At 39.7% G+C, this 15,879-nt stretch overlaps 2 protein-coding genes across 2 annotated transcripts; both read right to left on the bottom strand.

Annotated features, from left to right (window-relative positions):
• Positions 1–3,712: 3,712 nt before the first annotated feature.
• Positions 3,713–4,306, bottom strand: LOC143599670 (ninja-family protein AFP1-like). The gene has a single exon (XM_077077576.1). It carries the CDS (start codon positions 4,304–4,306, stop codon positions 3,713–3,715), a length of 594 nt encoding a protein of 197 aa, XP_076933691.1.
• Positions 4,307–12,219: 7,913 nt separating this feature from the next.
• On the bottom strand, positions 12,220–14,334 carry LOC143599669 (ninja-family protein AFP3-like). Its single transcript, XM_077077575.1, has 2 exons — positions 13,821–14,334; positions 12,220–12,821 (listed from the first exon to the last, which is right to left on the bottom strand). The coding sequence occupies exons 1-2, from the start codon at positions 14,332–14,334 to the stop codon at positions 12,478–12,480; spliced, it is 858 nt and encodes a 285-aa protein (XP_076933690.1). The 3' UTR covers positions 12,220–12,477.
• Between the last annotated feature and the right edge of the window lie 1,545 nt (positions 14,335–15,879).

The raw sequence follows: 15,879 nt of genomic DNA on the forward strand, positions 1-15,879 counted from the left end.
GCTCTTACCAGTCGGCCGCCTAGCGACTTTTACAACCTTGAACGGTAGTTTCACATATGAGTTCCCCTACCCTTGAATATGATCATTGGAGACAGACATTGGTTGATTGCTTGATTGAGATACTTGTGGTCTATGTACGTCGCTAAGTGACGGTGGTTGATCAAAAGAATAGTTATTGCTACCTCCAGATGTTTGAGAAGCCATGGGTGGCCTCACAGCTCCCATAGACGGTGGTTTCAAATACGAGTTCCCTTGGCCTGGAATATGATCACCAGAGGCCGACATACCTTGATTGCTTGGTTGAGATACTTGTGGTCTACGTACGTCGCTTAGCGACAATGGTTTACCATATGAATAGACGTTGTTGCTACCTTCGGACAGAGTGTCAGCTGACCCCTGTGAAAAAAAAATATATGTTAAAATCTCGATCGACCCCTATAAAATTAAATTTTGACACCGACCTTGTTGTGACCCCTGTTAAATTTTTTTATGGGTCCACCACTGCCTCCAAGTGCCGGTACCGCATTCCCGTTAGCTTCAAGCTGTTCAAAGCTCGTCATCGCAAGCGATAACCAAGAGGGAGGTGGTTGGTCGAGATTCATTTTGCTGATAGGTTTTGAATTTGGAAATCGGATGTATTCTTGTATTGTATATAAACGAAGCAACGAAGGAAAGAAGAGTAAGCAGCCAAGTCAACGCTGGTCAACGCAAATACCTATTATTTATTAATGATGAAGCTTCCTTTGTCTAATCATTTGTCCTATCCCAAGTTTTCAACGGCCTTACACCAAACCTAAAACATTAAATGCTCAAGATTATTAAAACCGGATCAGACCAGCCAGTTTATCTGGAAACCGCTTAGAACACAGGCAGAGCCGTCCTCAAAAATCCATAAATATTCCGAGGCTTGGGGCGAGTTTAAAAAATGGTCCGCTAAAATATAAATTCAATAACTCATATACAATTGTGATTACAATAAGCAAATACAAGTATTGTAGTAAAATGATCTAATTTAAATACTTAAACGAATCATGAGCCTCTTTTGGCATTATTGGAAGCAAATCCTCAATCAAGTTTTTATAATCCACACTCTAATATATCATCTCTATACCAATAATGACTTAAATGTGCTAAAGGTAATTGTAAATTTATGATTTAAATGGGTTAAAGGATATACGTTGTCACATGAGAGAAATCTCATATAACTAAATAAGTAATCAACAATAAAAAATGATCAGGACATGAATTTAATAACTTCATTTGTACGAAGATAGATTTTCTCTTAAATATTGGAGGGCTAAATTCGTTATTATGTGGCAACTTTAACTTTCTTACAATTTTATTCGTTATTATGTGGCAACTTTAACTTTCTTACAATTTTATTCTATAAAATTTGGATTTTTAACAACTTCATATGGTAAATATAGATGGGGTTTCAAATATCAACCTTGTATCATTCTCTTTGTATTTGTAGTCACCCATTGAGCTATTTTGATAAAAATGAGATTAGGTTTTTGGGATTCAAATTAGGACTTTTTATGTATATAGACGCCCATTTTGTTAAAAATGTTATAAAAAATGCATGGGAAGAGACTTGAACTTGCAAACGGGAGGAAACATACATACTTTCCCACACCACCATTTATATTTTGTTTATCTAAACTAAAATTATTTACCTAAATATATAAAAGATATATATTTGTTTAATATTTCAGGCCCTCAGGATGACCTATCCGGGTATTGGGCCGTCACCCACCCTGCCCCTCCCTTGCTTGGGATATTTGTGGTATATCTACGTTTCTTAGCGACGGTGGTTTACTAAACAAATAGATGTTGTTGCTACCTTCGGATGTTTGAGAACCGACTAGTGGCCTCACAACTCCCCTAGAAAGTGAGTGTTCATTGTCACAAAAGTACCCCGGGTCAGGGAATAAAGACCGAACACCCGCTTAGCTAAATCTTTAATAGCTATTGGATAGACAGTGGGTTGTTGGTTTGTCTCAGGGCTGTATCCGATAATCACTAAAAATTTTTAAATAAAAACTCCTTTTAAAAAAAAACTTAAAAACTCCTAAAGAATTAACTTTAAATTTTTTTTTAAGTTTCTTATTTTTTCATTATTCTTATATGTTGTTATTGCCCTCCCCCCCCTAAAATAAATCTTGTTGGTAATCCCGTCGGTGTAGTGCACATGTGTAATTCTGTGCATTGCATATATGCAAAAGTGGTGTATTGCATAGAATACAACGCTATTACACATATTTGATACAACTATTGTATATATGCAATATAAGACTAATACGCACATCGAAACACATTAGTATGTATGCGTAATACAACATTAATGCACATGTGCACTACATCGACTTTTATTTTTTATTTTTTTTGCATATAATACAACACTACTATACATATACAATACATAAATATTGAATATATGCAATTAACACTATTGAATATAAAAATACATAGTAATACACATGTGTAATACAACAATATCGCACAGTATTACGTATGTGCATCACAAAGTTTTTTTTATTTTATTTATTTATTATTTATTTATTTATTTTATTTTTTTCGAGTGAAGGGTAACAAAATATAAGAATAATAACAAAAACGGAAATTTGAAAATATTTTTTAATTTTAATTAAAAATAATTCTTTAGGAATTTTTAAATTTTCTCTCTAAGGATGAGTTTTCTCTTGATCCTCTTCCTATATATATACACACACATATATATACATATACATATAACATGATAAACTACACGCCTAAAGGAAGCAACGTAGCAAAGAAGTAGCAAAGAAGAGGACCACCGTTTTGAGGTAAGTTTTACATCAATCGACTCGTATCCTCATTTCGATTAAAAGCCCTAAAATATCAGTTTGAAATTTGGAGAAAACTTAAAGTCGTTAAGTTTTGTTTAATGGAGGTCCAATGAAAACAAATTGTATGAAAGTTGGGACCAGTGACAACTACTTTAATAAGTTGGAATTATTATCGGCCAATTGCATTAAGTTAAATTGTTAAAATCCAATTTGAGAGTACACTAAATATAAAATACAAAGACATAATTACTTTGGGTCTAATATTTACCCAAACTGAACCAAAATGAAATTATTTGTCATCGAAATCCATACTTGATACAATGCATAATTCATAATCCATGATTACACAAGCATCTTCCCCAAAAAAAAACAAGAAAAGGAAAGAATAGTAGAAAATAAAACCACCAAAAGAAAAAAAAAACTAAACAAATAATTATACTTCTTCTCTTAAATGAACAAGTCTAATTAAGTTGCTAATCACTTGAATTGTAAGGGATGATGATGAGGATAAATCGTACATTACCATGACAAGTAAGAAAAAGAATCAGGATTTACAAGGTATGAGAATCTTTTAAAATTCCGGAGTCCGGACTAGTAAAAAAAAGTCTTAAAACAACGTTCTCAATTATATGATAAATAATATAACACTTTTACCAATTGTATTGCAATTCCAAAGCCAATACAGACTTGTTAAGAATAATAAACAAGTTACTAATATAATCTATAAAACACAAAAAGTTTTTTCTTAGAAAATAAAAGAATATCACTTATGGGAATTGAATCTGTTGCCTTTGCATGTATTAACTAACACTAATAAACTATGAGTTATTTTGCATGCATTTGTTTTAAAACAAATTTATGTGTATATATAAGTGTCTAAACAATTATGGGCTTATCAGGAGATTGTCCTGGGTGTTCTCGTCCCTCAAGTTCCCTTTGCCCCGGCCCTGACCAAACACTATGTGCTTCAAGGGTTGGTCAACGTCGTTCCCACCCGCATGCTTCACAAACTCGGCTGCTGTGAGAACGCTCTTCTGACAAAAGCACATTATTTTCACTTCTTCGCCTTTTCCATATTCATAAAGAATCCCATCTATGGTTCGACCACCTAGCCCGTCTTGCTGCGTGAACACATATGGGTTGTCCATTGTACTATATTCGAATTCTTTCCCTTGACCAGAACTCACGGGTAGTCTCGCATATGGGTTAATCTCCTGTCTTGGAATATGATCACCAGAGACAGACATTGCTTGATTGCTTGCTTGAGATACTTGCGGTCCATGTACGTCGCTTAGCGACGGTAGTTGGCCAAAAGAATAGTGATTGCTACCTCCTGATGTTTGAGAAGCCACTAGCGGCCTCACTGCTTCCCTAGAAAGTGATTGTTCATCTCTAGTAGCATGGACCTCAAGAGTTTCCTGATCAAGGCTCGTCATCGCAAGCGATAACCAAGACGGAGGTAGTTCTTCGAGATCCATTTTGCATACGGGTTTTGAATTTGGAAATCAGATGTATTATACACGGAAACTACGCGTCTACTCGCCAAAAGGAAGCAACACAGCAAAGAAGAATTAAGTAACCATGCAAGTCAAAGTCAACGTCAACCCAAATACCTTCTAATAATAAAATCCTAAATTTTGATATAAGTTTATCAAATTGAAAATAAATAATCTCACCTTTTGTGTATTGGTGGCCGATAATAACCACAACTTTAAAAATCACTACCAACGGTTCAACCTTTCAACCATTTTTGTCTCAATGGTCCTTCGTTAAAAAAACACTTAACGTTGTTACGTTTTTTTTTCTAGGTTTCAAACCGATGTTTTAGGGCTTTTGATCGGAAGAATGATACAAGCCAACTGATGTAAAACTTATCTCGAAACGATGTATCAAATGGATTGATTTTTGTTAATTGGAAATTCAAACACCCGAATTGAAACACTGTTCCGTAGTTTGGATCACCGTTTCGAGACAAGTTTTACATCAGTTGACTCGTATCCTTCTTCCAATCAAAAGCCCTTAAACATTGGTTTGAAACTCGGAAAAAAAACATAACGGCATTAAGTGTTTTTTAACGGAGGACCATTGAGACAAAAACAGTTGAAAGTTTGGACCGTTAGTAGTGATTTTTAAAGATAGAATTGTTATCGGTAAATACATAAAAGGTGAGATTATTTATTTCCAATTTATCAATATAACTAAATAAAAACTTTTACACCAAATGAAGCATTCAAAATGTATTACATCTAATAATAATGAAAAGTAGTGAACTAGTGATTACATCCTAAACTAAATAATTAATCAATATAAAAAACAACAATAATAACTGTATGGGTATGGTACTAAACCCGGTTTTACGACCCTAATTTTATTATGTTTGGCTTATTTTATTATATGGACTAATACAATGTTATTGGGCTGAGGGGGTTTTGTGGAGGTAACCCTAACTGGGCTAGGCCCATTAGGGTACCATGATGGTGGCCATGAGGCTCTCTATATAAGGAGGTCTCCACCTCCTTATTAAGGCGTCATGCTCAATAAGAGCCACCACCACTTTTTTGTGTCTGTAAACAAGAGATCTTTGAGATTTCTTAGCAGTCACCTCCACGCCCCCGAAAAACCATTGCAGGTCTCAAGCAACTGGAGAAGAAGATCAAGACATGGTTCGTTCATCTCGAAAATCCGTGGAAACATCGTCATGGATCAGGTCAGATTCATTTCATGCTTCGACATTGGCGCCATCCGTGGGACGGCAACGAACTACCCTTCGATCTCCCTCTCGGTTGTCAGACCTCTCCCAGGAAAAACCCAGATCTGGAAGTTTACAGAAAAAGGCTTCAAGGCTTGTTCTATTAAAGCTCAAAAAGATCCATAGATCTAAAGGAGGCTTCCAGATCTGTGCAAAAAGAAACTGCCTGATTCGAATGATCAGGTCTCCGGATCTGTGATGGTTTTAAATCCGCTCCGAGCTTCAGATCTATCTAGATCTGATTTACAGGTCTAGATCTAGATTACAGACCTGGATTTTAGGTTTAAAATTGCAGATCTAACTCTTAAATTGCAGATCCAAAAATTACCAGACTTCCGCCGCCATGAACGCGCGCCCGCGGATTCTCACTCCGCAGCCGTGCATATGCCGCTTCGAGAACCACCACGTGGGTTTCGCGCAAAAGACCTCCACCATGTGGGTTTTGCGCAGAAGACTGCCATCACGCATGCTCGCCAGCGGGTCACCATTCCGCTGACATGCGTGAGCGCCCGTGGAAACCACCGCGGAAACCACCATGTGGGTTTTGCACAAGAGACCTCCGCCATGCACGCGCGCTCGCGAGTCACCACTCCATCGCCGTGCATGCGCGCGTCAGGCCTCGCGCTAAAACTTAAAGGTTGGGAATCCTCATAATATCCCATATGGCTGCGCGCCATACTTAAAGGTTGGGAATCCTCATAATATCCCATATGGCTACGCGCCAAAACTTAAAGGTTGGGAATCCTCATAATATCCCATATGGCTACGCGCCAAACTTAAAGGTTGGGAATCCTCATAATATCCCATATGGCTACGCGCCATACTTAAAGGTTGGGAATCCTCATAATATCCCATATGGCTACGCGCCAAACTTAAAGGTGGGAATCCTCATAATATCCCATATGGCTACGCGCCAAACTTAAAGGTTGGGAATCCTCATAATATCCCATATGGCTACGCGCCATACTTAAAGGTTGGGAATCCTCATATCCCATATGGCTACACGCCAAACTTAAAGGTTGGGAATCCTCAAATCCCATATGGCTACGCGCCATACTTAAAGGTTGGGAATCCTCATAATATCCCATATGGCTACGCGCCAAACTTAAAGGTTGGGAATCCTCATAATATCCCATATGGCTACGCCCCATACTTAAAGGTTGGGAATCCTCATAATATCCCATATGGCTACACGCCATGCTTAAAGGTTGGGAATCCTCATAATATCCCATATGGCTACACGCCATGCTTAAAGGTTGGGAATCCTTATAATATCCCATATGGCTACGCGCCATACTTAAAGGTTGGGAATCCTCATAAACCCATACGGCTTCGCGCCGAATACAAGACCGAACGCGGCTCCGCTCCGTTCAACATGCACACCACCATGATGCTTGGGCGCAGTCGCATATCACATGCTCATGCACCACATATGCTCACGCATATTACATATGCTTACGCATCACATGCTCTTACATATCACAGTCTACGCGCACGCGCATGCAACATCTGCGCGTGGCGCGGGACATAAAGTCTACGCGCACGCGCATGCAACATCTGCGCGTGGCGCGGGACATAAAGTCTACGCGCGCGCATGCAACATTTGCGCGTGGCGCATAACACAAAGCCAGAGCCTATGCGCACGCGCACGCAACATCTGCGCATGACGCACAGTCTACGCGCACGCGCATGCAACATCTGTGCGTGGCGCATAGCACAAAGCCAGAGCCTATGCGCAAGCGACATAACAAATGAGTAGTCTAATCCCAAATCAGGATAAGGACAACCTCATTTAGCAGCAATGAATTAGGGAACTGTCGTGGTATACCACCACCACGTTATCGCAATAGAAGACATCCGAATCTTAGGGCGGGAGCCTAATAATATCCCACATGGCCACGCGCCAGCTTTATTATTCTTATAGCTCGTAAGCCGCAACTCGCGCAAGTTTCATTATTATTATAGCTCGTAAGTCGCCACTCGCGCAAGCTTCATTACTATTATAGCTCGTAAGTCGCCTCTCGCGCAAGCTCCATTATTATTATAGCTCGTAAGTCGCCTCACGCGCAAGCTCTATTATTCTTACAGCTCATAAGTCGCCTCGCGCGCAAGCTTCATTATTATTATAGCTCGTAAGCCGCAACTCGCGCAAGCTTCATTATTCTTATGGCTCATAAGTCGCCTCGCGTGCAAGCCTTATTATTCTTATAGCTCGTAAGTCGTCTCGCGCGCAAGCTTTATTATTCTTATAGCTCGTAAGTCGCCTCACGCGCAAGCTTTATTATTATTATAGCTCGTAAGTCGCCTCACGCGCAAGCTTTATCATTCTTATAGCTCGTAAGCCGCAATTCGCGCAAGCTTTATTATTATTATAGCTCGTAAGTCGCCTCACGCGCAAGCTTTATTATTATTATAGCTCGTAAGTCGCCTCACGCGCAAGCGTTATCATTCTTATAGCTCGTAAGCCGCAATTCGCGCAAGCTTCATTATTATTATAGCTCGTAAGTCGCCTCACGCGCAAGCTTCATTATTATTATAGCTCGTAAGCCGCAACTCGCGCAAGCTTCATTATTATTATAGCTCGTAAGTCGCCTCACGCGCAAGCTTCATTATTATTATAGCTCGTAAGCCGCAACTCGCGCAAGCTTCATTATTATTATAGCTCGTAAGTCGCCTCACGCGCAAGCTTCATTATTATTATAGCTCGTAAGCAGCAACTCGCGCAAGCTTCATTATTATTATAGCTCGTAAGTCGTCTCACGCGCAAGCTTCATTACTATTATAGCTCGTAAGCCACAACTCGCGCAGGCTTCATTATTATTATAGCTCGTAAGTCGCCTCACGCGCAAGCTTCATTATTATTATAGCTCGTAAGCCGCAACTCGCGCAAGCTTCATTATTCTTATAGCTCATAAGTCGCCTCGCGCGCAAGCTTTATTATTCTTATAACTCGTAAGTCGCCTCGCACGCAGTTTTTATTATTCTTATAGATCCGTAAGTCGCCTCGCGCGCAGGCTTTATTATTCTCATAGATCCGTAAGTCGTCTCGCGCGCAGGCTTTATTATTCTCATAACTCATAAGCTGCCTCGCGCGCAAGTTATGTTACATTATTATCGAGATGCGCGCTCCATCTTTTATCAGGCCTCGCGCCACTATGATGCGTGCTATATCTTATTTATGCCAGGGCACCATCATTATCTTAAGGACCGCAGCATGTCACCATCATGAGGAAAACCTCCCAAAACTCAAAGACAATAAAGACAAGGCCGAAGGAAAGGGAAAAAACCGCCTCATGGCCTAACACACCTCATAAAGTCCAGCGCTCCACCTAGACGCTTGCTCGCCCAGGAGCAACGCTGGACTTGGGGGGCTTGTAGGGGTATGGTACTAAACCCGGTTTTACGACCCTAATTTTATTATGTTTGGCTTATTTTATTATATGGACTAATACAATGTTATTGGGCTGAGGGGGTTTTGTGGAGGTAACCCTAACTGGGCTAGGCCCATTAGGGTACCATGATGGTGGCCATGAGGCTCTCTATATAAGGAGGTCTCCACCTCCTTATTAAGGGGTCATGCTCAATAAGAGCCACCACCATTTTTTTGTGTCTGTAAACAAGAGATCTTTGAGATTTCTTAGCAGTCACCTCCACGCCCCCGAAAAACCATTGCAGGTCTCAAGCAACCGGAGAAGAAGATCAAGACGTGGTTCGTTCATCTCGAAAATCCGTGGAAACATCGTCATGGATCAGGTCAGATTCATTTCATGCTTCGACAATAACAACAACGACGATGACAACTTGTTTTGTACCTGACGTGGCGTGTAGTGCAGCTACGCGCATTAGGTTAGTATGAGTTAGGTTGTTAGGTTAATTGGCTTTGTTCAAATGTTCACGTGCCACGGGTCAGGGGATCAGTAGGTTAGCAGGTCATTTGGATCAGGTTGTTGTGGGGGTGTGTGCGGTGCGGTGCGGTTTTGGGCTAAAACCAAACCGAAAACCTTCGGTTTTTAAAATGTTAAAACCGTTCAGTTTCGGTTTTTCGTTTTTCATTTTGGTTTTGGTTTTTACTTTTTACCATTTAATCCTTGAAAATTTTAGGCCGAAAAGAAAGTTTATCGAAAATAATGAATCTACGTAGAAATAATTTTGTTAATTGTTAACTAATAGACTGTTATACATTTGGCCAAAGTATTTTAGTTACTCATATATTAAATTCTTATAAATCACTTAAAATAAAAACTAAAAAAATAAAAATATAGAAATTCAGTTCGGTTATGTTTTTGTTACATGCAAACCGAAACCGAATCGTTTGTTCAGTTTTTATAAAAGCATAAAACCAAACCGTCGATAAGTTTAACAATGAAGTGTGGGTAGCTTACCGTTTCTAGTGGATGGGCATGCTTTGAGAAAGCGCGTTGCTCAGAAGAATAGTATACTCCTTGTACCAGTTGATAGAAATTATAAATAGCCCCCCTGCATATTTTAATATCTCTATTATTAACAAATCTCTTGTGGGGACTGGACCGTTGAAAGGTGAGTATAATTATTATGGATGACTAAATGATACAAGTATGAAACCGAGCTCATACTTAGTTTAATATTTTAATACTTGTTAGGCTGAGGGGTGTGGAGCGCTAACCTGGGCGCGAGAGCCCCTCCGCTCACGCCCCCAGGCGCTAACCCCACACCACCGGGGCGCGAACCGGGGCGCGAACGGGGCGCGAGCGCGAGCCCCCAGGCAGGCGTGAGTGTGGTCGCGGGAGAAGAGAGAGAAAGAGCCGTTGAGCTCGAGAGAAAGAGCCGTTGGAGCTCATTATTTTTTAAAAAAAAAACCTTAAAACCTCTATATAATACCCCAAATTACTCCTATCTTAACCATATCAAAACACAATTTCACCTTACAAACCCTTATATAATATCCCAAACTCCTATATAATACCCAAAAATGTCTGGAAATTGGTACCCAAACCTAGATTCAGATTATATTGACGACGATTTATGGTCGTCACCAGACCAACCGATGTTTTATTCGGGGCCGCAAGAAACATCCGGCTTTCAACCATCCAACATACAACCGTCTCCTAACTTTGTTGTTCCAGAGACACAAGAATCACACGGTGATGCTACGGGAGCAAGAAGACGCGTCCACCGGAAAAACCAACTTGCAACGGACGGGCCAGGACCGGCTTCGACTCCGAGGACGAAACGGAAAACCACTCCGTGGTCATCGGATGAGAAGGAAGCCTTGTGTCGGGCTTGGATAGTCATTTCTGAGGATCGGCGTTGCGGTAATTGTTTTAACGTTTTTAAAAATGATTTTTAATAAAAAAGTTAAATAAAAAAGTTAACTGGAAATCTAATTTAATTATTCATTTTGCAGCCGACTACCAAAAAAGCAAGGTTTTTTGGACAAAGGTTAGGGAGACGTTCTATACGCTCGTTGGGAGTACAGAGCGAAACGCCGATATGATTTCGGGTCGGTGGTCCGAAATCAGAAAATTTGTCGGCTTGTTTACTAATCTTTTCAACAGGAACGCCGGTCGTATGAGACCAAGTGGCAGTGATGATTTGGCGGTTTACAATTTCACTGTCGAAGAGTGGAGGCAGGAGTGTTTGCGGAGGTATGGGATGGTGAAGACGTGGGATGATTTAAAGTTGTGGGAGAGGTTGAAAAGGTGTTCCAAGTGGGTTGAGCTGGTGGCGCCGGACCTTGATGCCGAAGTAGGGCCGAAACGGACTAAAACTAGTTCGTCTGGAGCGTATAGCACTTCCGCCGGGTCGGATTGCCGCGTTGGATTCGACCTAAACATTGCGGGGGAGGAAACGTCTTCACCGCCGAGGAGGCGGCCATTGGGAAGGGACGCCAAGGGGAAAAAACCGGCTGAGGGGGGAGCCGTAAACATCGTCGATCTTTGCATATGACCTTCCATCTTATGGGCTAGCTAGTGGATCTTTTCTTATGTTTAGGACTACAATTAAAAGTGTTAGTTAGCCAGTAAAAAAAAAGAGAGGTGATGTGATTTAAAACTATAAGCTGGCTCAATTTAAAAGAGGGTGTATAGTGTAGATTCAAGAGAATAAAAACGATGTCGTCCAAGGAGATCGAGAGGGGACTAAGATCTCTAGCGGATCATTGCCTTTCGATGCATGCCTCCATCAACCCTCGTCAACCAGTCTCTTTTTCATTCACAAGCTTTAAGTCAAGAGGGAGGAGGGCAGTCGATCGCAATGGGAAGTTGCAATAGAGGACGCTTTTGGTATGTTACTGTCGAGTTGTAAATAAGGAGGTTCGTTAGAGCGAAGCTAGATATAATTATGTCTCAAACCGAATAACATAAAGCAATTCTATGAGTTTTTGTTGTTTTTGAGTTGGAATGCATGCAACTTAATCTTGTAAATGTATGCAAACTATTTTCTATATGTTCAAACTAATAACTAGTTTGAAATTTATTAGATTGCATTCAAGTTAAGTTAAAATGCAATGTTCACTTGAAAACAAAGGAACTTCCAAGTGCCCAAATCATAACCACATCTAACCTTACACTAAATATAAAATACAAGACATAAAATACTTTGGGCATAAAATACTTTGAGCCTAATATTTACATAGTCTAATAAATGAATAAAGACCCACCCACATTGAACCAAAATGATATTATTTGTCATCTAAATTCCATACTTGATACAATGCATAATTCATAATCCATGATTAACACAAGCATCTTCCCAAAAAACCAAGAAAAGGAAAGAATACTAGAAAAAAAACCACCAAAAAAACTAACAAAATAATCATACTTCCTCTCTTAATGAACATGCTTAAACTAGCTCTTAATCTCCTTCAAAGGGATGATGATGACGACGACGACTATGATGATGATGATAAAACATATATCATCATTACAAGTAAGAATTAGAATTAGGGTTTACAACTATGTGCTTCAAGGGATGGTCAACGTCGGTCCCACCCGCATGCTTCACAAACTCGGCTGGTGTAAGAAAACTACCATGACAAACGCACATTATTTTCACTTCTTCGTCTTTCCCATATTTATAAAGAATGCCGTCGATTCTTCTGCCACCTGGACCATCAGTGAAGACGCATGGCATGTCCATTGTACTTGATTTGATTTCTTTACCTTTATTATTGGGTCGTGAGCTTTCGGCTTTAGACCGGGATGAACTCGTGCCACCTTGGTTGGTTCGGTCTTGGCTAGATTGCACACTTGCTATGCTTGCTTCGCCTTCGGTACTCGATCCTGAAAGAAAGTATGTTAATAAATTATAGTTGAATGAAATAAAAGTTTTGTTAATTAAAAAGTAAGGTATAAAAAGTTTGAGAGAATGCAACAACAAACAAATGATTGATAACAAGTTGTCACTTTAAGTCAAAACAAAGTTGACTGGTTTTTAAAACATCAACTTGACAAGTTGGATTGGTTTACTTGGCTTCTAATGTAGTTTAAAGTTAAGCTTAAAGAAACCTAGTGTTAATGGAGATTAGTAACTAGAAAACATCATTAAGAAGATAAAACCATGTTAAATAAGTTTTTGAACACACCTAAGGGCCAAGGATGTCTTTTTTATGTCTTGGGCTTACTAGTTTTTGAAGTATAAGCAACTTTCATAAGATTTTAGTAGATTTATATATATTTACATAATTTTTGGATAAGCAATTTTTTTATAAAATGTATCAGATTAATAAATAAAACTCTGAATAAACATTACCATACACGCCTCGAAACACAACACACGCATAAATAATCAAATTTTGGATTGTTACATCCTACCCTTTCATAACCAAGTCATGTTCAAGCTAATATTTATAACCCGCTTAATTGGTCGTCTTAACTTGTAAGTTGGCATGTTTAACTAAACAAGTCGACCAACCAACCTATGTACTACTCACTAATTCGTTTGACTAATTGGTTAAAACATGCCATATTCAAGTTTTTAACTTAAATATGCCCGCGTTAGATTTATATCACTATAAGTTCTATAACCAATGTATAAAGACGTCTTTAGTTCACCTATTCAACTCGACACCTCAACCAGTCACCCTATCAATCCAACACGATTAATAATTTAGGCATATTAACTAGATTCAAGTATTCAGCACCTACATTTTTGGTAAAAGTACAATTTGATAATTTCGAGTTTATCCATTATTTACCGTACTTCCTAACACCTAAATTTCACATTTACCTTACGCGTAACATTATTATTACCTCGTACATGTTTGCTCTCGCTCGAAGCTTGTGACTCCACGGATCCCGGAACACTTCCATCCGACGTGGCAACACCCGAATCCCACTTCCCGGATCCCAAATTCGGCCCAACCGAAGACCCGACCCGACCCATCGCCTTAACATACTCTTCCCTTTCCACCTTATTCAAATTCCTTTGCTTCTCCGAACGGCGTCGTTTTGCCGCAAGCCGTCTCAAACTCTGAAGCTCCTTCCTCTTCCTCCACTCGTCCTCTGTCTCAACCGGCAACGACGCCGTTCGGATCACATACGACCCTGTGGGCCCCACTTTCTCTTTAACCCCCAAAACGTCGTCGTCTTTTACGACAGGCAAAATCGCTGCAATTGAAGATGACCTTATTAACTTACTCTTATCAACCCCAAATCTTCCACCGAATGATAACCCGAGATTCAGCTCCACTTCCTCATCCGGGTTGGATCTGTTCGGATCCTCCGACCCGGTAAAATTCTCCAACAAATTACCCATCTCGTGTTTTGCTTTGTCACTCATATCTGAAAAAAATTAAACCTTTTAATGATTAAATCGATTCTTCAAGCGTTCAATTGTTCAATTGAGGGTGTAATTGAAGTGGGTTTGGATCCGATTGGAGTATAATCGGGTCATGGGGCGCACCTTGTTGACTAAAGCTCTGTTTTTGAGGTTGGAATTGGGTAAAACGGCAACAGTTTTGAATCAATTGAGGGTGTAATTGAAGTGGGTTTGGATCCGATTTGAGTGTAAGCGGGTTACGGGTCGCATCTTGTTGACTAAAGCTGCGATTTTGACGTTGAACGACGACGGGTTGAATGAATTGATCAATTGAAGGTGAAATTGAAGTGGGATTGGATCCGATTTGAGTGTAATCGGGTTGTGGGTTGACTGAATTGGAAACGGGTTGAAGGAATTGGTGGATTGAAGGTTGAAGAGAGAGAGAGAGAGAGAGAGAGAGAGAGAAGAGAATCGATGAAAGAGGAAAAGAAAACAGAGGCACGAGTGGAGATTGAGAAGATGGGTTTTATAGGTTTGGTCCTTTGGGTTTTAAGTGATTTACATATATTGTAAAGATACTTCATGGTAATAAAGCCTGTCGCGTTGTGGCGGCATCAGTGTTGTAAAAATCGCTAGTCAGGCGATGGCTTGGGGATTAGCGATTAATCGAGATTAATCGGATGGGACTTTAATATATAATTTTCAATATTATATATGCATACATAAACACATCTTGGCCGGAAAATGGATTGAATCTTGGCGGAAATCGCTGGTTTTTTATGGAATCTTGTAGGAAACAGATAATTTTGGTCGCAATTTCGTCGGAAACCGTTGAATTTGGTCGCAATCTCACCAAAAACCGTCGATTTTGGCTGGATTTGACCATTGACCGATTAATTGGCCGGTTAGCCCAAAATTAATTAGTGAAGTGAGGACTAGCGATTAATCGGGGATTGATCAGCGCCAAGTCGAGATTTTTGCAACACTAGGCGGACAGTGAAGAGAGTGTGAACGATATTTATTAGGTTGACTGGTAGTCGGTTGGTCAAATCGGCATTGTGTGGCTGTGAGTACAGGAATTTGGTCGGTATCGGGTTACGGTACCAGAACTAAACTGATGAGAATTTAATCGATAATAATGGTATCGGCACTAAAACGTAAACATGACTTGGTAAGCCCCGAGAAAGTAATATAAAAGTTTTTTTTAAGTTGATTTGGCATGACCATGTTTCAACACGTAGTGAACCGATGCGACTTCAGGTAGTATAGACATGAAACAGTATGCACAAAAAAATTAATGTGAAAATTTTAAAATAAAAAAGCATTTTGAAAAGATGACGTGGCACAACTACGTGCTGTCACGTAAACCAATCAGAAAGTTGCGACACCATGCATGCATATTAATCTATATATAGAGCTGTTATATAAACATGATTGATTAAAAGGACCTGATATAATAGTGGTTTTTAACCACGTGATCGAGCGTTTGAGTTTCATATATAACGTTATGTTTCTTTTATTAGATATTTTATTAAAAACAAAACTAGCTTTCATAACCATAAAGAA

The sequence above is a fragment of the Bidens hawaiensis genome, unplaced genomic scaffold (assembly GCF_021521415.1).
Source record: "Bidens hawaiensis isolate Kalapana, Puna unplaced genomic scaffold, B.hawaiensis_p1.1 tig00052502_1, whole genome shotgun sequence".
Lineage (NCBI taxonomy): Eukaryota > Viridiplantae > Streptophyta > Magnoliopsida > Asterales > Asteraceae > Bidens > Bidens hawaiensis.